Source organism: Anopheles gambiae, chromosome 3 (genome assembly GCF_943734735.2).
Source record: "Anopheles gambiae chromosome 3, idAnoGambNW_F1_1, whole genome shotgun sequence".
Taxonomy (NCBI): Eukaryota; Metazoa; Arthropoda; class Insecta; order Diptera; family Culicidae; genus Anopheles; species Anopheles gambiae.
The window spans coordinates 77,608,558-77,632,688 of NC_064602.1; the positions used below are offsets into that span (position 1 = coordinate 77,608,558).

A 24,131-nucleotide genomic window follows, 5' to 3' on the forward strand; every position below is an offset into this window, starting at 1 on the left:
TCTGGAATCGTCGGAACAGTCGGAATCGACCGGAATCGGCTCTACTATTCACTACTATCGATTGACTATGATTCCGCACGATTCCGCACGATTCCAGACGATTCCGGTCGATTCCGGGCGATTCCGGTCAATTCCGACTGTTCCGACGAGTCCGGACGATTCCGACGATTCCGCACGATTCCAGACGATTTCAGACGATTCCGGACGATTCCGGACAATTCCGGACGATTCCGGACGATTCCGACGATTCCGACGATTTCGGACGATTCCGACGATTCCGGACGATTCCGGATGATTCCGATGGAACTAGCGATTCCTTCTCTCTGGAATCGGAATCGGTATCATACTTGCCGGAACCGGAGCGGAACCGTGGGTGCGACCCGCATAACCCATCTCTAATAGGAACACAATACGACGACTATAGGAACCATACCACCATTATAGGTACAACGAAGCAGTCACAAAAATATGCATTTTTTCGTAAATTTGATGTGTTTCATGGTAAAAATGGTTGTGATTGCAAAGGTAAAACTTTTCCCAACTGTTATGTGTTAAAATATTCAGAAATTGTCCTTCCTGACACTTTAAATCCATTAAAACACATCTGTACCACTACAAAGTGCACCACTATTGGTACATTTACCCTAATGTTCATATTTTTTTAGATTTTACGTTTAATTTATATTCTTGTTTCGAAATCGAAAGGATGTTAAACCAAAAAGATAGACGCTCACTAACAATAAAACATAACTTTCTCCTATCGATTGCACAACCAATAACTGCCAAAAAAAGTGTGACTATCTGTCAAATTGAAAATTGCTAATAATAATCGCATCATTTCCCTTTCCCTTGTAATCTACACGTTATATCATTTTAATTGCACAAATGCTGCAGTAACGCGCTTACGCAAAAACATAATATCATTTGGCCACATTAAAACAGGCCTTCCCGGGCCGAACACTACTTTCAACTTTACCTCCGGTCGGGGGCTCTGTTTCCTTCACTAAAGCCACGTTAGAATTAGCCTGCCAATAATGTTACGTATGATCACTGCCATTTTTTGTGTCTCTCTGTGTATGGATTTTGCTCCGTACACAACACACGGTCGGAAACAGAGAGGGCTTCCCAAAATGACCAGAAGGAGGAGCAACACAAAAAGGAAGAAGAAGAAGAAAATAACGCTTAAATACCGGCGCCGACATCCGTCCCAAAAAAAAGCCCCCCTCGGAGCCCGACGGACGACGACGACCGTGGAACGCAAAAATGGACCGAGACACATGGCGCTGGTGTCGCGCCAATTCGACCAGTCGCTGCCTGCAGCACACCACCGTCTATGTGTGTCTGCAACGATGACGAAGGGACCAACCACCACTCGAAGTTAAATAAGCCACCAGAGCCAGAGCCACGAGTAATGAGGGCGCATTTTGGGGAGGTTTCATTGTTGGAGCGCCACAAAAAGAGCTCAAGTTCAGAACTTTAAGGGCTGCATTTCAATGGCTGAAGAGTGGCAGAATATAATGATGATGATGCTTACACTCTCTTACAGCTGGGTGTGTTCAAATCGACGGGTTTTTAGTGGATTTAAAATGAAATTTTTCTTCTCCAAAATCTTAATGTGGTTTAAGCGAAGACATTGCCTTCATGAATAATTATTTTCAAAAATATTACGTTTAATGTCCACAAGTTATAAGACAAGAATGGTCAATCAAAACTCGACTTTTTGTTTAAGCCTCAGTTTTTGTGGTTTGTGAAATTTCAAAAGCACACAATCCGACCGATAATGGCAAACCCATCGCGAGCCACACCCAAAACACTCCTTGAACTCCAAAAGTAGAACAGAAAAGAAGAAGAAAAAACCCGAACCAAATCAAATGAATCAAATTGCTAATTTCTGCTGCATGACTCCCTCTTGTGTGTGTGTGTGTGTAATCATTGACCTGCACTGATCTCCTTTGTGTTGTTGTCGCCTCCCCATACAAGATACGATGCACATCCCTCTCGGACGCCTTCTTCACCTTCTTAAGTAAGATGTAAAGAGGAACGCATAAAACAAATAAAAACATTAAAAAAATGGCCCAAGCGTGTACAGATTACGCGCGCGCGTTTTCCGCCGAAGAGGGCTCTCTCAGCGGCAAGTTAAGACATTATTGCGATTTGTGTTGAGGCGTGTGTGTTTTTTGTTTTGTGCATTTACGTTGCCTTTTTGATGCTCTTCTGCTTTAGACGCGGTTTCGACCCTGGACCCGGGACAATCTCGTAGCGTAGCGCTCTCTGTGTGGTCCCTTGTGGATCGATTTGATTTCTGTGTTTTTTTTTTTGTGTCTAAATTCGTCTCATCTTTTCAGCACATTCAACACGCCCCTTCTTTTTCGGTGCTTTCGATGCCCAGTCCATCATCGGTTTTGTGGCCCGCCGGTGGATGCCTTCTTCAAGGACCACTATCATCGAGAATGCACGTCTGTGCACGTCTTCTCACTTGGAAAATGGAACAAAAACGTCATCATCATCATTCGCTGCTCAAGGACGATGCAATTTGCTTTTGAATTCTATGCCAACGACCAAGAGACTTTGCGTTCTGTGACGTACGTTCTCATAGCTGTGGGACACTTATTTGACTCTTTCTTACATGAAATGAACTTAATGTAACAGGAATTGGACGCTATAGCATCCTTGTTGGACAAATCCAATAGGAATCCAAGAAGCCTGTCCAAAAACGGTGCCATAAACTCCAATTTTCATCATATGAAGTTCACTTCCAATAAGAAAGAGTCCAGGAAGTGTCCGACAACTATGAGAACCCCTGGAAAACCCTGAAAACGCAAAATGTATCGTAAAAGACAGCTCACCTCGAACGATACACACGTTCAGATTGTGCACGCTCTCTTTGTGCCCCCAAAACATCATGCACATTCCCGCGCATTCGCGCGATGAATCATCTTCGGCGTGCCAAAAAAGCAAACCAGCGGCAACAACAGGCCAATGCATCACCATCATAAAGTAAACGGAACCGACGTTAAATCGGGCCAAATACAAAACCCACCGAAACCTGTGGGGAAAGGGAGAAGCCAAGGTTCAATGGATCATATCATATGTGCGTGGTCTTTCTCTCTCTCGCCAATTTTTCCACGGCTGCCTTCTCCTCATCATAAGCTGAATCATGTTTTAAATGTTTCGCGCATAATCGAACGCTTGTTGTTGTTGTTGCTTTATTCCTTTTCCCACTCATTCCGTTCCCACCCTTTCGGGGAGGATTTTATTCTACACAAATACACATACACACACACACTCGCACACACCTGTCTTCTTCCCTTCCTTCCCTTCGCTCGGTGATTTATAAGTATCGCGGGACAGTCGATCTGATCATGCCAGGGGAAGTGGTTTCTGAGACCAGAGCAGCAGCAGCAGCAGACGCATGAACGATCTTCATTCGCAAATCAAACGATCGGCGGCGCTGTGGCGCGGCGTTGATGCTGCTGCTGATTGGGGAAGCCGTAAATTGTGAGAAAAGGAGGAAGGAGGATTAACTGAAACACAAGGGCAGACAGGGGCCACGCCGGAGGGACAGCAGGAAAATGGTTTAATCTCGCAAATCTCTTCACCACATCAACACACACACACGGCGGCAACAGCAGCACCCCCCCACCACTAGCGAGTGAGAAGTGGATTTGTTTTTCGATCGTTAAGTTACGTCGCTCTAACTCTTCTCGGGGCTAGACCAAACTGGCTTAAATTCTTTCTTCTATGCTTGAGAGGCCGGTTTATTTGGTTGCTTTTTATTTTCTGTTTCCTTCACCGTTTATCTCGCAATGATCGCGAGCGATCAAACAGGCGACGAAAGGCGTGTAAAGAAAAAGGGAGCTAGATGACACTTTGTGAAAAAAATAAATATTTACAAAATGTTTTGTAGTGCATATTTGCTACACAGGAGAGCGGACGATCCAATCCAACTTTAGGGATTAAAATTAAGTAATATTTCCCCAATATTTTTTTTAAATTGATATGGGCTTTTTTGTTTTAAATGACTTCGTGCTCCGTTTTCCCCTATTATAGTTCAGGAGCAAAACTAGGGTTTTTTTTATAACACTCATGCAGAATTTACAACAAAGCATTCTGCGCTGAGCTCATTAAGAAGATCAACTGCTTAACGCCACCAAACGGAAGAGATTAAGATATATTTTTAAATATTCATTGCATTAAAGCTTTAGGCAAATGAGCATTAAAAAGAGAACTGACTGGATTTCGTTTGTTTTTTTTCTTCTCTCGCGTTGCAGCAATGCATTTTTACCTGTAAAAAAATCTTTAAAAAAAACCTCCCCAAAAGTATCTACAAAAAAGCACAACACACACACACTGCTGTAATGCAAATGTTATGCATTTAAACAGACGATGTTTTTTTGCAACGGTTGGTTTGAAAATGGTGCAACGGTTCTCACTTTTTCGTCGTGTTTTAAATCCAACAATGTACAGTTTGTTTTTTTTTTGTAACGTGTTTAAGTGTATTGTTATTGCACCATAGTGCACCATGTCTCATGAAACAACGAACAAAAGGGGGGCAAAAAACGGTAGAAAAAGGCGGAATTTAGATAGCTTGCTTGTGCTGCTTCCACGGACAACAACCGAGACCGTTTAACGGATGTACTGTACTGTGTTTTATTTTTTCGGGCAAAGGTTTACACACGCACTGTGCGGTTAGTGTTGCCTTGTGCGGTCAAGCGCACGCACGTAGAAAGGTCTAAATAATGGTATTCTCCACAAACTAACAGACCGCTTTTGCGCACACCTAGGTCTCTGGTGAGACGAGTAACAAAATACGGTCACTACTCCCCCCGCCCCACACACTAAATGATGCTCGCTTAGTAGTAGTTGTAGTAGGTGTAGAAGAAGCCGAAACAGCAACAAAAAATTGCTCGCCAAAATACAACGCAGGACAACCACCACCAACGACTCCACACATAAACGGGTTTAAGCGAGAAATAGTGTGTGCGGAAGGGTGGCACCGCATCATCATCATCATAATTTGGGCTGGTGGAATGGTGGGAGGGTTGGGGTGAAACACCATCACCTCGCTAGAGCTGGCGGGAGTTCCATTCGCAGCCGGAAAGTGATTGCTATAGTGCGAAGGAAATTAAATAAACGAACGCGAAACCAACACCAGAGCACACACCAGTGAGTGTTGTGCCGGAGAGCGAGAGCCGGTGCAGTGGAAGGTAAACACACACCAGCTTTGAATTCCACGCAAGCACAAACACACACATACACAGAATGGCTAGGGGCGATTGGTTGCGAGCAGCGTGTGAAAGAAAAACATGCAAATTTACGAACAGGTAAACGTGTGCAAGATCTTGCGTTGAGATAGTAGGAACACTGGTAGGAAAAAGTGTAGGAGAGAGAGAGCTCTTGTTTGATCATGGTTTTGACCATATGCGGGCAAAATAGTGCCAAATATTATTTTCTACAAATGATCGTTTTGTTAGTTAAGGACTAGACTGGAAGAAATGTTCTTAGCTACTTGAAAAAAACCCTTAATCGTGTATCGATGATCGGTCCAAGTCGAGTCTTGAACGCAGTACGCGCTTGTCAAGGATCCTTGCGTTGACATCTCCGCCACCAGTGTCGCTCCTGGCAACACATGCTTAAACCCCAATAAAACTGATCCGATCCGCTTTGGTTTTCATGGTTTTTGATTGGCTTTCTTTTGTGATTTTCAAAACCAAAGGTAACAGCTCATAAACTGATTGAAATTACCCACATTAAAATCTTCCTCCCCTCAGTGCCCATTATGCTTTTTGATCTTAAAAAAAAAAACATAAAGCGATAAAACCGTGGCGCGTCTGTCAATTAAACTTCCATGCGCGTCCCAAATAAACAAAACGCCCGTGTCAAAAGGGAGACAGGGGGAATCACATTTCAAATCATTGTAAAAACCACACCCGATGGCACCCCTCATCAGTTTCCGTTTGCGTGAGTACTACAACAGCAGCTCACGCGTTCGCAAGACAAGGATGGTGATGTTGGCCGGCCTCTATTCGTTCGCCTTCCTAACCGGGGAATCAAAAGAAAGCAATACGCCATGCGACCTCACACCACCCATAAACCGATCTTTTTGCACAACGTGACGAACCGTTAAGATATTATTACCTCATCACAAACACCCCGAGAAGGAGGCATCAGCATCAAAATAAGAAGAAAAAAAAAGAACCACCACTACCACCGCACGCCAATGGTGATATTATATTCGCTCGTTTATTGCATCTGTGCCCTCCTCCGCACCTTCCTTCTGCCTTCCACCAAACCACGCCAGGGAAGATCCAATTGCGTCTCAGTTTCACTTGGCCCTCTCCACTTGGCGGGAACTTAAAATAGGTTTCCTCCATTCTACATCCCTCTACCAATAGGTCGCGATCGCCAATTTTCTACCAACACGGAAAACTCGGTATCTATCCGGAGCACGGGGAAAACCAAAACACCAGCAACAACAACAAAAACAACACCATCCTTTAGCGCCAGGCGAGCGGGGCGCACACACACACAAGAAGCTTCTTTCCGGCGCTCGGGGGTGGAAAATGCGCCAGTCGGCTACTATTACCACTACCCCACCCCCACCGAATTAAGCGTGAACCACCGGAGTGGGCAAGAAAACATACCACACACACACCCCGCCGCAAGAGAACCATGCCCTCTCGCGGGCGCACACGCTCCTCCCCATTTGGCGACATGCCTGTTGGGGACGGCATCACTCAGAAGAGGAGCCATGGCGACGATGACAACGCGCGCTGGCGTTCTCTGTTGGCGATGGGTTTCGAATAAATTTGGGTCCGTGGTGCGCGGAGGGGACAATCTGCCGAAGAACCATTTCGCAGGCACGACGACGGCGCGGCGACAAAAAAAAACCACTCCCCGACGACGACAGGCAGTGGCGCTTCACTGGCGCTTAGCAAAATTTATTTTTCATCCCTTCCTGCTTCCCTCGTTAAGGCCGCTGCTACTGCCGCCACCAGAGCAAGCTGCCCACTGCTAGTTACAGTACTAGTCAGTAGACAGTGGCGTCCGCTCATCGGGTACATTCACGGGTGAACTCAGGGCGCGTCTTTTCGTCGCCGCTACCACCGACTGTGTGTGTGTGTATGTGTATACAGCATCTTCATCCCCAGCGCCAACGGAAAGATCACTTTCTAACGCGCGACGAGCGAGCAAGCACAAGCCAAGATGATGACAAGAATAACAAAAGGGAGGAGAGAACGGTACAAAAAAAACCACACACGCAGAGGCGAACATCCGATGCTCTTTTTCTGGGGGCTTACTCATCTGTCCGAACCAAACACACGGGATGAGGGGGATATGGTGCACGAATTTTGCTCTTTTTTTTACAGTAACAATAGGCAACAATGCTTTAATTAAGCTTAAATTAGTCTTAATATTTTTAAAAAATATTCCAAATTTCCCCATTAAACGCTAGTCGCCTTCCTTCTTGACTTGAGCCACTTACTTTGATGTCTCAAAATCATATGGCTATGTAGATTGTCTAATTCCTTAGCTAAATAAATTCGCCAATGTCGCTCCATCCCCATCTGCACAGAATGACACAGATGCAAACCCATCTTCAAAGGGCAAGGGCAAAGGCAAATAGAGAGAAGCCACGATGCACATTGAACAATGGTTGAAGTACACTTGAGGGGTTGCGCTCTTGTCGCAATAGAACCATTTTTTTTTAAATTTTGTTATCGCTAGCTTCAGACAATTTGCACAAGGTTTTCATTTTCCACACACATTTGCCGTATCCATAACGAGTGTCTTTGAAGTTAGCATTTGAGTAGCAGACAGTGACATCTTGCTGTGAGGTCGAGCTAATTTCATATATCTATGATCGAAAATTTGATTTTACACTAAATTGCAGGGTTTGCTGGGTAACGCTTTTGCGATATAAGCGGGCGATAATTTGATGTTTTAAGGAGATGCATTGTAACTAAATAAAATGTGTCCATATGTGATTTTTGACACGTCCCGAGAAGAATTTTAGCACTCCATATGATCATTAAGCTTTGTTTTGAAATCACAAATATTCATTTTGGTGAAAAGATGTAAGATTATACAGAGTTTTCCAAGTCAGTTTCGAATGTAAACATTGTTATTCATCGCATCCAAGATGTTTTTCAACAGCTGTCAAACGGTTTATTTGTTTCAAAATGAAATTTCAGTTTCAACACATGATTTGCGAGCCCAATCCAGCTTGAGTCGTGTTGAAAATCATGCTGCAGAAATTAAAAATTATTGTGATGGAAATGAAATGTCAGATCGATGTGGAACAACATTTTGCATGCGGTGAATAACAACGTTTACATTCGAAACTGACTTGGAAAACCCTGTAATATGAGTTTGAAATAAATTCTGAAAAACATAGATTTTTACGCTTCCTAATAACAAACGATCCTATAGCTACGCACCTCACTGTATCAACACATTCCGTTTGGGACGAGAGTCAAACCAAAACCAAATAAAATTGAACCAAACAATTTATCTGTAAAATTTAAATCATTGCAAATTTAATAAACATAACAATTCATTTTTAGATGAATCACAACGACATAAAAAAATGATTTCGATATTGAAAACATATTTTGGCACAGTACAAACACTTGGAATTAGTCTAAATACCATCCTTCAACAACAAAGTACGCCCAGTTCACATCGCAAAGTGTGTCAGGCAAGCCCTGCATCTAGAAAAAAAACGACACACCAGCAAGAACGATACGATATTAGAAAAGCATGACAACGCACACACCACACCACACGACACGGTAGGAGAATGTTATCGACTTCAGCTCCACTTCCAACTTCCAACAAAGCGCGTCCTTCAAGTCAAGGTCTTTTCGTTTATCTTATCCAACGAGCGCACTCGAGAATGCACACGCTTCTGCCGCTCTCCTCGTGTCGTCGTGGTGCCCCTTATTTTAAACGTATGTGACTTATTTTAAAACGAATCAAACATCATTTCCCTTCCACCAGCTTTGCGATCTTCATATGTCCTTATTTTTATGGCCAGCCTTATTCCCCCGTCACACACACACACACATAAAAGGCGTCATACCACACAGAGTCCCAGGACATTGGCAATTTAGTTCGTCTGCAGTTGGTTGCCGTTGATGGCCGGGGAAGGGATCCAAAACGATGATTGGGTTTTGCGTGTGAGCCACTCCCCCCCGCCCGCTGTTGTCCAGCCTTTCGCTTTCTTTGCTCATCGCCCGCATCGACAGAAGCGTAGCAGCCCGCCACCCCGGGCTAATGCAATAGAGCGCTCTCTCTAATGTCTAGACGGCTCCTTCTTGTGCTTCCCCCCCCCACACTAACGAACGAGGAGACACATTCAAAGCTTCGGCCCCCATTCGGCCTTTTTTTATTGGCAATTTATTTTATTCCCCATTTTTCCTTTTTTTTTAAATAACAACCTTTTTTGTGATGTATAAAGTCATGCACATAGATGCATCTGTCCGGAAGGGGAGGACGACGGCAGCCAACGTTACGCACGATACGTAAAATTCGTACCGTAATTCATGAAACGGGAAACGGGTCAAGCATGAGTCAGCAGCACCACTTCCCTCCGGAAACGTTGGATACGGCGACGGCAGACCGTACACACTGGGGGCACCACTGGAATTTGAATTTGGAGCAGCAGCGGCAAACTGCTGGATAGATTAATTTAGCAATTTTCTTCCCGTTGCGGTTTCACGCTGATTGTACCAGCCGAGGCGTCGAAAAGTGTGAAGCAAAACGTTAAATGTGCACGGAGCGCAGCCAAGCCAACCATGGCAGCCGAAAACGATACAAACAATCACACAAAATCTTCCCTCAGAGGTCGACCTTGTGTGGCGGCAGCGGCAACGGCTCGGGTGCATATACGCGGGATCCTCCTCAGACTAGATGCGCGCGCGCGCGCTCACACACTCACCCGTTTTTGCTTACCCCTTTCATTTCTTCTCCCACCACACAGAGCTCTTCCTGCGCGTCCCCGTTGGCGTATACCAGAGCAATGAGAATTTATGGCAAGCGAATGGAATGCCATAACTCTAATTAATTGGACAGATCGGCATTGGGATGCTCTGGGGCGTGCACAAACGCGGACCCAAGCGAACAGCATGTGCGAGAGGAGCAAACAAAATCCCAGTCCCCGTGTGTGTGTGTGTGTGTTGTTCTGTGGTCCCAACATACACAAAACACGTTTGGATCAAATACGAATGCACAATCAGCAAGAATGAGGGTACGGGAAAAGGTGTGAAGAAGACACCACACCAATGATGCGCCTCGGGATAATGGATTCTTCATTTGGAAAATTGCGTTTTTTGCAAAGCGAGGTCTTGGAAGCGGGAGGCAGGCTTTGAAGATGCAAAAATGATTCATATTAGCTAAACGAGCTTATTGTTCGAAAAGGGATCTTTAAACTTCAAGGAAATTTGGTTTTTTGGGGGACTTCTTTTGAAGGTAGACACAAATTCCTGAACTAAATGTTTATTTTGTTAAACTAACAATGATATATTTATTTACAAACAATGATATATATGTTTACCCCATCAATGATTCACCTTCCACCGCATTATGATGCATCGAATGATGCATCGAATGCCCTCTGCCTCTGCCCCACCTAACAACAGCCATCGACAAGCAAACCTAATGACACCTTAGTGACACGCGCTTCGGGTCAAAGAAATGGTTACGCAAAGTTGCGTACTTATCAGTTGATGATGGGTTGGTAGTGGTGGCCGGCCTATATGCTTTGGGTCTGCATGTGTGATAAGAAACTCTCTGTGTAAAATAAAAGTGAAGAAAAAATCAATCATGACAGCAGCAGCTACCGATAACGACAGACAGGCGCAACAAAACAGATAAAGCAATAAAAATAAAATAAAATGATACAAGCGTGTCCAACAACACCCAAAAAACCGCCGACACCATGTGGATAACACGCCGGTGGGATCGCTTTCCATCAGCCCTCAATCTTCTGCTTTGGCGCCGAGTCGCGAGAGGGGTGGACAAGCAGGCCAGTTTGGCAAGAACCATAATAACAACCTTGTCTTTGCACGGTGTGGTTTTGTGCATTGGTTGTAATTTACGATGCGAGAGAAGCCAACCGGTGGTGCTAACGGGTCGCGCATAGATGACGAATAACAACACACACACCGCACCGCACCGACGTATGTGTATATATATAAATGTGCGAACTAAAATTAGCAACTACAGAGGAAAACAATTTCAACAAACAAACCAAAAAAACCACAACAACAAGCTAAAAGGAGCCGAATCGCACGTAACCGTGGCGCTCTGTCGGGGTTGGCGCCATGGGCGAAAGTTCATTTCCTCACCCGAGCTTGCCGGCACCGTATGCACTTCTTGCGGTACACACACACACACACCATATCCCCCCTTCTCGGGCTCGAGCTATTCGAACAATTTGCGATCAAAGTCATTGATCTTACACGCCCTCCCGTTCGACAGTGGGCGAAGGAGGACGGTGTTGGTGTGCTCATTTCGCGAAACCCTTTACCGTCCTTCTCCCTCGATGAGGCACCAGAGAAACTCAAAATACAACCGCGAACAGGCGGACTTCGCCCCACAAACAAAAAAGTAGACAAATTTGGTAAAATCAAAGCCCAGCCCCAACCGATCCCCGCCGCGGTGCAAAGGTTGGTTTCGGCGGGGAAGATAAACCAGCACACGCGCTCATCATCGCAAGTTAGGCGAAAGATGATTCATTCCCATGCGGTAAACCGGGGTGCGAATTTAATGCACTACAATGAGATGGACGAATGGTGGCTCCCCCTCACTCACAGAAACCATAGCGAATAATTTTATCGATTACATCAACCTTCTTCTACTTCACTCTTTGTGACTTGTTTAATGCGCAACAAAGCGAAGCGATTAGCAAAATACGTAATAGATGATTTCATATTTACTAGGCTTTTTCGTAAGGTTGTAACAATTATACGTGAATTAAGAACAATACAAGCTACATTTAAAGTGAGTCAGGCGAACAGTTGGTTGCCTTTTTATAGCACAATTAACGCCGATCAAATGGATCCGCCCAATGGTACAGGTGTCAACGCGCGGTACATGCAACAAGCGCATCCTTAGTTCGATTCTCAAATTGAATATCCTCATATTCTTCATAATGGTGGTTTTCCATGTGATGTGTAACAGAAAGAGGACTATGAACCATGAAGAAATCTGCAGACCGCAATCCGTTTAAATTTCTTCTAAATGCATTCTGATCTTTCCATGGCTGTGCTTTTTTAACTGATGGTGTCCAGACTAGGTAGCTAAAAGACATAAAACATTCTAGGACAGAATGCGAACCAAACAGAGTATTAAAGAGCTTTCTTCAGACACATAGGTATGCGTGAATCACCCCCAACCAGCATTATCGCGCGATTTTTATGTGTATCTATCATGTTTCTCATTCTAACATTCACAAAATTTTTCATTCTGCCTCGCTCTTCTGGGTGTTGGTCTGTATTTGCTTGCGACTTGGCTGTGTCGCATCAACGATACGCATGTTTCATTTAGCTCATCCCTTTCCATCGTTGGAGAGAAACTCTTGCGTCTCGCTTTTCTGGGACTTGTCCAAATTCGCTTGCTACACCAATCGTTCACGCAAGCGTTCTCCTCTCGCCCGCTCTTTGTATCATTGTACAGGTACTCCCCGAAATACGCTATCAATGCGTACCGGAGGCAATAGCGTATCTCGAATATTCAATAGCGAAAGTCGAATTTCGAGGTTTTCAGTCAAATTATAACTAATATCCGTATAACTTTGCATGAAGTGGTAGGTTTTAGCCACTAAATTAGTTATTTGATCTTATTTCAACTGAATTTTTCAATTTTATACCATTTGAAATGGTTTTTAATATTCAACCAAAAGGGAATTTATTTTGCATTTGACATTCGATTTCTAAAATTAGTACTACTTGTTCAAAGAACCGTCAAATTTAGAAAAAAAGCGTATAGCGAAATCGTGTATATCGAGTATGGCGTATATCGGGGAATACCTGTATAGCCACACGAGGAAGGCGCTGCTTCGCGTTCACATGAAAATGTGGTAGTGTGAAATCAAGTTTGCAAGCGGTAGGACGCGTCGGTGTGTGTCCTTTTTTTCTCTCGTGAAACCAGTACGGAAAAGCTATTTGGTAAGTACAGTTTTTAATAAAGGGTTATATCAATCTTTATCAAACTGAATTGTATTGATAATTGTGATATAAAATCAATTTCGTTTTTTTTTAAAGAAATCGTAACACACGCACGAACGGAAGTGAGCACGGACCACAACAGAAGCAATATTCAATTGGTTGGTAAGTATTGTGCTTGACGTTAAATTGAACAGCTGTTGGCAAAATAGTTAATATTTCCGTCTATCCCTAGGAGTGCCGAAAACAGAACAGGAGAGGAAAGAAGGCAGGAACGATCCGATCCTCCAACGTGATAGCGCCTGGTAGAGGAGAAGCGGCAGGAAGGTAGAGACGAACATCCAGCTCGCTAGTGCAGCACGTGGGAGCAGCAAGAGGGAAGCAAGCAGGACGCGTACACACCATTCGACGAAGGCAAAGCTGGAGGAAAGGAAGAACGAGGAGAGAAGGCAGGCAAGACGGGTACGTGTGCATCCCGCACCGGCTTTAGGCAGTGTGAATTGTGTGAGTATGTAAATATGTATGTGCGAGTAAGAAGGTAAAATAAAGAGCGTAAGCATGTGCAGAATGGACAAAAGAGAGTAAGAGTCTTTGTAGGGAGAATGGAGAGAATGAAAGAAATTGAACAATAATGTAGTATACAGAAACTAGATGTATGATACACGCTGTCGTACCGTTGCAGAGACGTGCTCTTTAGTGCTGCTAATGAGCACGATTTGAGAACGTTTTGAGCCCGTTTTTTCTCATACAAAATTTTCAAATGTCGCGCGATAATGTCGGTTGGGCCATACGGGAGAAAAGATATCATCAAAGTTAGGTTTTCTAACGACTAAAGCTGTATCGTCCAAACCATCCCCCAGGTCCTAGATCTTTCGATTGTAGTTTATGCAACACAGGACCAAAAGATAGTAGATTACATTTAGAGAAAGGTCAGAGAATCAAACCATGAAGCGAGCAAGAGCACCAAAAGGAATAAAACATCAAGAAACGCTTGAAGATATCGACAAACCAACCAAGAAGACACAGGGAAGAAATATGTGGATGTTTGTTTCGAGAGAGACATTGTCATCCTCAAGAAAAACTAAACTAATCATCGGGTGAAGTATGAACTTCAGACAGTTTGTTCTCCTCTAATCTACAAAATCTCTGATATTCTACAACCCTCAAATTCTTGCTTGTATGCAATTCCCACGGAGTTATTCTATAATTTGCAGTCCAGTTGTTTGTAGCTTCATTTGAGTTCAAAGTTCAGATTAGGGTTTGACACTAAATCTTACTTGTGTTCTTTTCTGAAGAAAGAGTTTCTGTGGATTGTCATTCAATAATTCAGCTTAGGGCATCAGTATTTTGTCGAATTGCATATGCAGTTTAGAGACGTTGTCTTCTTACAGAGGCGAACCCTTGAGAGACTGCAAATTAAAGGAAACTTTAAGACTGAATGTTCATGTATAGCTCGTGTTCACTTTGCTGTGCTGCGTCGCAAAAAAACATCAACACACTTTAACCCAATTTCACAAGAAGTAGCGACCAGAAAAAGGCTCTCAACCTCTCAAACCCGCCACTCTTCTCCACCGCCAGGGCTTTACGATCCGTTACACGGTTGGTTGGCTTTGAAACGGAAAATGAATCTAGATCGTGTAGCGATAACACGTACACCATATTCCTTAGCCACCTCACACACAAACACACAGCTCGTGTGGAATGTTGCATCCGCTCACTTTTGTTTGTTTGATGTGTGTGTTTTTAGTTAGAGGTGTGCACTCGGATCCCCCCAATTAATTCATCAAAACAGCTCCCGTGACCTTGAGTTGCAACACGATTGCAAACATACCAAGCCTCCTCCTGCCAAACGGAGGCAGCATAAAACGTGTGGCTCGGTGCCTGCAGCCTGTGTTAGTGGCTGTTAAAGTGTTTTTGCCATTGGCCCCGGGTGCAATAAAAACAATCGCACAAGGTGATCGATGAGTTTGGTGGTGTAACGACTATAATAATAACAATAAAGCACAACACAACACGCTGAAGTAATAATGTTCGGCAACAGTTAATGCGCCTCGTTTCAAGCATCGCATAACATTCAATGATTTGGTGGTGGGTGGATTGGTAGGCGAACTAGAGACACTGAATATTTAACGAAGGATGCCCAATACGCAACGAAATGAATCGGCATGGTAGATGAAGGTTTTATAATTGTACGATCATCAACCAGCAAAAGCAAAAAACGAATGCACATCAAACGAATTGTGCGCTGCAAAATATTTCATCCGTTTCTCGGGACCCAACTTAAGCACCAGGGGGGGGGAATGTGCCTCTCCGAAAAATAACCTTTTTTTTTTTTGGCAAGCCTTTCCGAGGGGTGGAATTTGGCCAAACCACAACACAGTGTGCGAATTTATGATACGGATTTTTCATGTTTCACCCATTTCATGCCATTTTTAAACCGTTTTTGATCCGGTCCTCGCGTTTATTTTTTGTCTTCCTCCCCCCCGGTGATTGTCCGGGGTCAGTGTTAAAGCCGAACATATATACCGCCACAGTTCCACACAGGCTTTGTGTTGTGGTGGTTTCTCCACAAAAAAATAGAAAAAAAGTTCGCAATAAATAATAAACTAAATTTGCTGCAGGTGCAAAAGGAAAAATAAAATGCGCTCTGGTGGATTTAGCTGCTGCTAGCAAAATTTTACAATTCTGCAACAAATTGAACGCAGGCCGGGGCACACCATATTGGCTCCACAAATCGCGCGAAAAGCGGTGCCGTGAAAATCCGTTTTCCATTTCTCTGTGCGACACACACAGGCCACACCCCGGGGTGTGTGCGTTAAAAAAAAAAAAACTATCGCATCTCGGGCGGAGAGTTTGCACTCGGAATTGCATTTGGGGTGGTCATTTTATGCTCACCGAACCGTTACGCTAACGGGAAAATTGAACGTAATGAATATGGATTTTCTTAGTGGGATTTTTGTTTTGTATGTTCGCATTTTTCTCGCTCTCTCTCTCTCCTACTCTCGATTGATGATCAACAACACACACACACACACCTGCGATGAAAGCAATGCGGTGGTGACAACTAATTTGCATCTCGCTGCGCTTAAAGCTGCACATCAACACACCGGCCGGTTGCACAGATTGTTCGATAAAGTTCGATGAAAAGCACCTTTCCTCCTATTCGGTTTTAATAATTCATCTCGAGCCGCTTTTTATCTTTACCATTCAAAACAGGAAAGGAAAGTTCTACCACGGGAATCCTTACACGTGCTCTCGCTCCTCTGTCCCTAAATCCCCTATGGAAAGAATGTTTTTCACTCTCTCGCTTTCCAAACCTTTCCATTGTCATAACGAAGAACGCTTCCAACAGGATGAAGTTATCTTCATCTATTCGAACAATTTTCCCTTTATTTATCGGTTAACAAAGGCAAGCAGAAAACCCATCGTGTGGTTCCCGCGAAGGAAAAAGCGTCTCCCGGGGTGGTGTTCGCTGCGTGCCATCGAAGAAAAGCTATTTTCCGCTTCTGTGTGCCGAGGTGTGCCGGAATGTCACCGGAATTGTGACAATGAACAGGCTGTGGGGGGGGGGGGGGGAGGGAATGTGGGGATTCGTAGGAAGAAAATGAAAGCGGAAATGGGGCACAACACACCGGTGTGTTTTCGCGCACACCGATAACATTCCGGTCGCCATTGGAAACCAAGCGACGACGTTTGGCGACGCTTCCTCGGGGGAGGGAGTGGATGACACAATTTCACGCTTATCGTCGTTAAAATATACAACAAAGCACTAAAGATTGAAGATGAGTAGAGAATGCAAATGTTTTCCTTGTCTTTTTTTTTCGCTGCTTTTGTCGCAACAACATCAACAACTACGCTACATCAAACGATGGAGGGATGTGAAAGGAAGCAATATGCTGCTAGGAAGCACCACAACTTACGGAACATCTCCTTCCGGGCCAGATTACGGGCGCCCATAACTGAAAGTAAAAATAAAGGGGAAAAAGAAGGAAAATTAAATATTGCGCATTTTGGATAGAAAATTGTCAATTTATTATAATATATTTTCTGAATTTATATTTTATTTAATTATAATAAAAATAAGCATTCTGAAGCTTCCCTGAAGTGACCCCGAACAACCCCGTAACGTAGTAAACAAGTATGAGAAACCTTTTTTTTTTGTTGCAAAATGTGAAATATTTTCGGCAAACTCTCACACGGACACGGACCGGGGGGAAAGAGCAGCACCAGCAAAAGCATTTTTGAAAATTCCTTCACCGCCGCCCTCCACCCTTCAAATACCGTTCATCTCGCCCCTGTGGGCCAGACACGTAGACGGTAAAGGGGGAAACAAATTCTTCTGTCTCTCGTGCTCTCCGTCTTTCATTCTACTTCATTCTTGTCCCAATTCCAGTACCCCCCCTCCAATGTGCGTTCTCTGTGTGCGTTCCTTTTGCTGTTAAAAGGACGAGCTGATACACAACGTTCTTGTGCTTTTTGTTCTTCTTCTCCTTGTTGCTTTCATTAAGCCGTGTCTCTCGTCCTCCGCGAGCGGCAAGATACCTGACCGGCCCAAGAGAGGGAGAGATACCTGGAAACATGATCGCCTTCATCCGGCATCAACCCCCAATCGGTCGTAATTACACACAGGCGTTCGACGGCATTTTTTTTTCTGTCCTCTCGGCCTGGCCGCCTGTGTGGGTACGTTAGTGAATGTATGTGTGTCTATATGTAGCGATCGCCGCCGCCGGTTTTGATGGCGAGGGACGTGATCTTGTCTTTCTACCCGTCCTCCTCAGGCAGTGGTTGGCAAGCTTTTTTTAAGCTTTTGCATCACGGTTTACGTGGAGTAGCTTACAATAATTTAAAAAAACAATTAGTATACTTTAAAAATGCTGATCTAAAAACGTTACAATTAACACTTTGACCGCCAGCCTGACGTCACAGTTTTTGAGTGAGCACGTAGCGCATGGCAAGAGGGCGATGAGAGCGACAGTTTCTCGTGCGATTGTTATCACTCTTTTGTTTCATTGCGATAAGCGGCGTAGCACATGTCGTTCTCGTTCTCTCTTTCCTACATCATTCGTTCTCAAGAGAATCACTGAGCGTCAGATGCAAAGCACGGTGAGCAAACCCGTCATGCGAATTTATATGACACGGCGCTTAAAGTGTTAAAGAACTTTTTTTTAATAGAGAGTCGATAGAATATTGAAATTTGGAAAAAAATATTGTTTATTGCATTTATTGCGTTTATTGAAAGCTGCTGTGAACGAAACTATATTTCAAATGGTATTTAAAATACATTGTTCAATACATTATACCTTTTAATCATGCAATCATGCAAAATGTAAAAAAAATTGCAACATAATCCGTTAATTACGATATCAGTCAGCCGTTTTAAATGGAGTTTGACACATGGCGGCTGTAATCATGTCAACGCCACACACAAAACTAACCTCAGATTTTTAGCCTAGATCAAGGTCCAACAAGGACCTGTAGTAGGTTGGTCCGTGCAGTGATTTTGGCTCTCTTGAAGTCTTGATTTGATAGTTAGGGCGTCCAAAATTACTTAGCAGCTTACACGACGTCTTTAGTAACCATAACTCTCTATCTACCAATATCCATAGAAATATCCATCCATGGTAGATACCAAAATCAGACTAAAGAATCCACCTGTAATCTATACAGGCACCCTTAGCAGATTATTTCAGCCTCAAAAATATGTAAACATACACCGATTTGTCGCAGACGCGATCAGAGGTTAGCTCATGTAGGATTGAATTTTATTGATGATGCATAAATATTGTGTAAAGGAAGGATAAAGAGAGTTTGAATCGATTTTTTACGAAAAAAGGAAAACAAAACAATTTTAAAGTACATATTTGTCCGTACACAATCGCTGAAATCCAATATGACGGACCGTAACTGCCAAGTTCATACAACCCGAATGATATTCAGCCGTACCGGCGAACTCGTTCGTTCCTGAGAACGTTCGCTGCGACGCTCATTTTCACTCATTTCATAGCCCTCTAGATAAAAAATTAGAAAATCGTATAGATTTTGTACCGGCCAACCTAGTGGTACAACCCTGTCCACTCATGAGCGACGAATGTTTCTCGTCGAACGAGTTCGCCGGTATGGCTGATTTATTGTTCCACTGGTGAAACTTCAGCTTATTGGGGCCCTTCGCGATTCCAGTCAGCTTGTTGGTATGGAGTTTGACAGTTGGAGGCTGAAATCATGTAAACAGTCCATACAAAATCACACACAAAACTAGCCTGTGACTTTCAGTCACAAGTCTATTTAAAAAAAAACTCTTCCAAGGCAAGTGAATAGCTCAAAATAGTGATGGCAAAAACGTGACTTTAGGAAAAATGTGATGGGAAATGTGATGGTTTTCCTCGGAATCAATTCCGGCTAGCTCCGATGTTTTCTGGAATCGATTCCGGTTAGTAGGTCTAGGTTAGTAGGAAATCAGTTTCCGGAATCGATTCCAAATTGGTTTCGGAATCGGGCTCAGAATTGGCTCCGGAATTGGTTCCGGAATCGAAATCAGCTCTGGAACCGGAATTGGCTCCAAAATTAAAATCGGCCTCGAAATCGGAATGGGTTTCGGCATCTCCATAAGAAGAGACGTTTGGATTCAATTATGCTACGTATTAATTGCCACAAAGAATCAAAATCTACTTGTAAACGATCCATTTTCATGGAGATTCTCGGTCTGATTTCGCTACTGAAAGTTCTTATTTAAATTCAAGGTCTGAATTTCATTCCGGAGCTAATTCCAATTTTGGAGTCAATTCTGATTTCGTTACCGGAGCAAATTGCAATTCCCAGGTCGATTCCGATTCTGAAGCCGATTCTGATTCCGGAGTCGAATCCGAATCGGCTATGGAGTCAACTTCGAAATGGTATCCGGAATCAACTCCGGAATCGGCTCCGGATTCAACTCTGGAATCGGCTCCGGAGTCAACTCCGAAATCGGCTCCGGATTTTCAACTCTGTAATCGGCTCCAGAGTCAACTCCGGAATCGACTACGGAATCGGAATCGATTCCAGCATCGGAATCGGCTCCGGAATTGATTCCGAACAAGGAATCAGAATCGGGTAGGTCCGATTCTGAGCTCCCACCACTAGTTCAAAGCTCTTGCTAAAAAAACCTAAAAAAGTCCAATTTTTACTAATTTGCTATTGAATGTATCATCACTTTGTGTCACGAAACGATATTTAGTAAATTTAGCAGCGTTTAATGCTGGAGAAGTTACATAATTTTTGCTTCACGACTGATTCATTGCCTCCCACTGCCCTAGGACGCAAGAAGAAACCTGCTATATGCAGTAACATTATGGTGCAGTACCGACACACACACACACACAAAGAACGTTTCTTATATTCGACATAAAACACGATCAATGAAAGTCTGCGGTCAATAAAAATAGTTCACACCGGATGACAACATAATGGAACTGTATTATGATACACTTTTTTGTTGAAAAAGCCAACATATCTCAAGTTTATCCTTTCCCGGGAGGGATTTAAAGTACTTACTGGTAATTCGAATCTTTTGCGTGCCATTGCGCCGCGAGTACTCCAGCTTGTTCATCGTAACGCAGCTCTCCTCCTTGCCGGGCAGTAGTACGCGGCGACGCTGTTTGGCCACGAGTGCTCCAATCGTGATCGCGCGAAGGATTGCACACCCTGCTGCTGCTCACTTGCAACAACCAAACACGCACACACACACGCGCGCGCGTACACTTAAAGGAAGGATATTATATTACCGCGTGGTTTTCCGCGATCCTACGACACGATCTCGCCCCAACGACGTCGTCGGCGGCGAAACATTAGTGTGACCGCCGCCGCCGGGTGTCGCCCCCCGCCCGCGGACCGTGTTTTTTTTCTTTCTTTCTTCTGTTAAACGATCAACACCACCCGTTTGCTTATCAAACAATACACTGGCACTGGCTGCGGCTTTTCACACACTACTCACGCACGCACACAACACACGACTTTTTTGTTGTTTTCTTTTGCGCAAAAACACGCACACCGCCAACAACAACAACAAAGGAAGCGATCGTTAACACTGTTTTTCGCTGCAAAAAACAAACCGGACCGGCGATCGCGGCCGTCCACCGCGGCGGGTGGGGAAGGTGTGATAGGATCGCTTCCCTTCCCTTCGTTAATTCGCCCACCACAATGCCCTAGCAGGAGCAGCGGCTGTACACAATCATCTATTATTACTATTTTGCTTCTTCCTGCTCGTTTTTTCTCTCGTTTTTCTTTACTTCTTCCTCTGCTTTTCGTTGCTTCAATACGTCGCACTCACACAAACACACACTACATTGCACTCACTCGCTCTCTCACTCTTTCTCACAGCGTGCTAGTGATCGCACGGTCGATCATTTCCCGGTCGGTGTTGTGTGTTTCGCATGTGTGTGTATCTATTATCTTCCGACGCACGCCGATGCACTGCCCCAGCGTAATATGCTGAAAGAAAATACATAATCATTACACACTGGAGGGCAGGATGAAGATGAAGAGGATGAGGATGCTTCGATCGACCGGTCGTCATCGATCGCGAAATCGTGAAAAAAACACTCCCAGCGCTCTCTTGTACCAACACACGGAAGAGTTATGCTGCCACCCTCCTTCTCCGTCTACCCCCGACAACAGCAGAACCTGTGGCCAACTGCTTAACAAGCTGCCTCTCTCTTCACTACACCACACACACACTACCTACCACCACCAAGCAATTGTGGGGGGGGGGGGCGCTATGCTAGACACATTCTTCTCTGCCGCTGTTTGCCGAACCAATCATGAAGAGGATGCGACGATTCATTGCTGCCTGCTGATGATCATCAATGGATGAACGAAATGGCGACGACTTTGTCGCCTCCCGCCCGCCCCTCCCCTGGGCAGTCATTTATTCTTCGCGCTGCTCCTGCCCTGCGCCTGGATTTCAATTAGCAAACTTTCGGGCTGGACCGAATTGTTGCTTTCGGGGCTTGCAGCACGGCAGAGAGTAGGCCACAACACCACGCAGCATTCAATACGGTTCACACCTTTTTAATTGGTTTTTGGGTGCTACAGTTCTCTTCGCTTTCGCTTGTTTCGCTTGATCATGTTTGAGATAAAAAAGGAATAGAAATTATCAAACAACTATCGATTGAAGAGCCGGTCTCGTATTACAGTCGTCAACTCGTACGACTTAACAACATGCCCGTCATGGGTTCAATCCCCAAATAGACCGCACCGCCATACGTAGGACTGACTATCCTGCTATGGGGAGGAATCAATTAGTCACACTGAAAGCCAAAGCCCACAAGTGGGTACAGGCAGGCCTTGACCGACATCGGTTGTTGAGCCAAAGAAAAAAAAATCGATTGAAGAAGTTTTTCCTAATTAAAAATACTTTTTGATCCGTCCACTTGTATTTGTGACCAAATTTTGTTTAAAAGATATTTGCAATAAGGGCATATTTTCAAGCTTTGTTTTAAATCTTTACAGGGTTTTTATAGGTTTTGTTCTGAGAACAAGCCACAAACGTGAAGTTTAATTGCGAAACGTGCTCTTGAAACTTCAACGACTGGAAACGATGCTTGAACGACAGAGCAAGCATCATCCCAATATCCATCGGGAGCGGGGATGCAAAGGGATAAGCTTCGCATACTCCACACTTAGTGATGTATAGAGTTGGCAAAAATCCCAAGTCGACTACGATCCAACTCCGATGATTTCGGAATCGACCCCGGAAGGTAGGTCCTTCCAGCATTATCGGGAGTCGTTCGGAATCGTCCGCAATCCCCCGGAGTCGTCCGGAGTCCTCATTAGTCGGAGTCGGCATTAGTCGGAGTCGTCCGGAGTCGTCCGGAGTCGTCCGGAGTTGTCCGGAGTTGTCCGGAGTTGTCCGGAGTCGTCCGGAGTTGTCTGCAGTCGTCCGGAGTCATGAGAGTCGTCCGGAGTTGGCCGAAGTTGTTGTGAGTCGGTATCATCCGGAGTCGTCTGGAGTCGTCCGGAGTCGTTCAGAGTTGTTTGGAGTTATCGGAGTCGCTCGGTATCGTTCGGAGTCGTGAGAGTCGTCCGGAGTTGGCAGGTTGTCGTTGTGAGTCGATGTCATTCGGAGTCGTCTGGTGTCATCCGGAGTCGTTTGGAGCTTTCGGAGTCGTCCGGGATCGTCCGAAATCGGTTCGAATCGAAACAAAGGTATGTATACGAGTTGCACGCACAAAACGAAAGACACAAATAACACAACGAAATGAAATGCCTCATTACAAGAGCACACTGCACCGGAAGCCTCCTGTTGACTCCAACCGACTCCAGTCCCGATCGAGTTCGATCGACTCTGGACGACTCCGGGCAAGTCCGGACAACTCCGGACTACTCCAGACGTCTCAGGACTACTCCGGGCGACTCCGACTCCGAACAACTCCGGGCGACTTCAGGCGACTCTGAACGACTTCGGACGTCTCAGGACTACTCCAGATGACTCCGACTCCGAGAGGAGCTATAAGTTTGGATTTTGCCGCAGTCGAAATCGGTCTAACAATAGCTGTCACTGAACAATAACACCCACTGATCGAAATTTAAGAGAGTCGCAAATGTTCGGCATACAATTGTCATTGCATTTGCTCATCTTGCAGGTTTGCATAGTAAAACTGCACCCAATTCCACACACTTTTGCACTCTCGGCAAACAGGTAAACAAAGCGCGAGCTGTCAAAATGACATTAGAAGAGGGGGGCCACAAATTAAACCCCCTCCCCTCCCGCCGCCACTCAAACGATCCATTTGGCAAATGGCTTTCGGTCGCTAGAGAGAAGAACGGACAGGAAGGAAAACCGGGCCACAAAATATTCCCTACGATCACACACCAACAGAGGCGAATGAGAGAGAGCGCGCGCGCGCACAGGCCCCCTTCTTCGCTAATTTGCCTTGATCATTTGTGCGCGGCCCGCTTTGTGTGTGTGTTGTAGCCCCCCCCCCCCCC

At 44.7% G+C, this 24,131-nt stretch overlaps 1 protein-coding gene across 13 annotated transcripts in view; it reads right to left on the bottom strand.

Moving 5' to 3' along the window:
- LOC1270684 (E3 ubiquitin-protein ligase SMURF2) overlaps positions 1-24,131 on the bottom strand; it is a 46,532-nt gene that overhangs the window by 20,862 nt on the left and 1,539 nt on the right. For 12 of the 13 annotated variants that reach the window (XM_061654296.1, XM_061654286.1, XM_061654295.1 and 9 more), the window contains exons 2-3: positions 20,697-21,632; positions 17,090-17,128 (exon numbers count right to left, since the gene is read on the bottom strand). In XM_061654296.1, the coding sequence (XP_061510280.1) occupies positions 17,090-17,128; positions 20,697-20,751 (94 nt within the window). In that variant the 5' untranslated portion in view covers positions 20,752-21,632. The remainder of the gene's footprint in view (positions 1-17,089; positions 17,129-20,696; positions 21,633-24,131) is intronic. The other variant, XM_061654293.1, reaches the window with a different exon arrangement.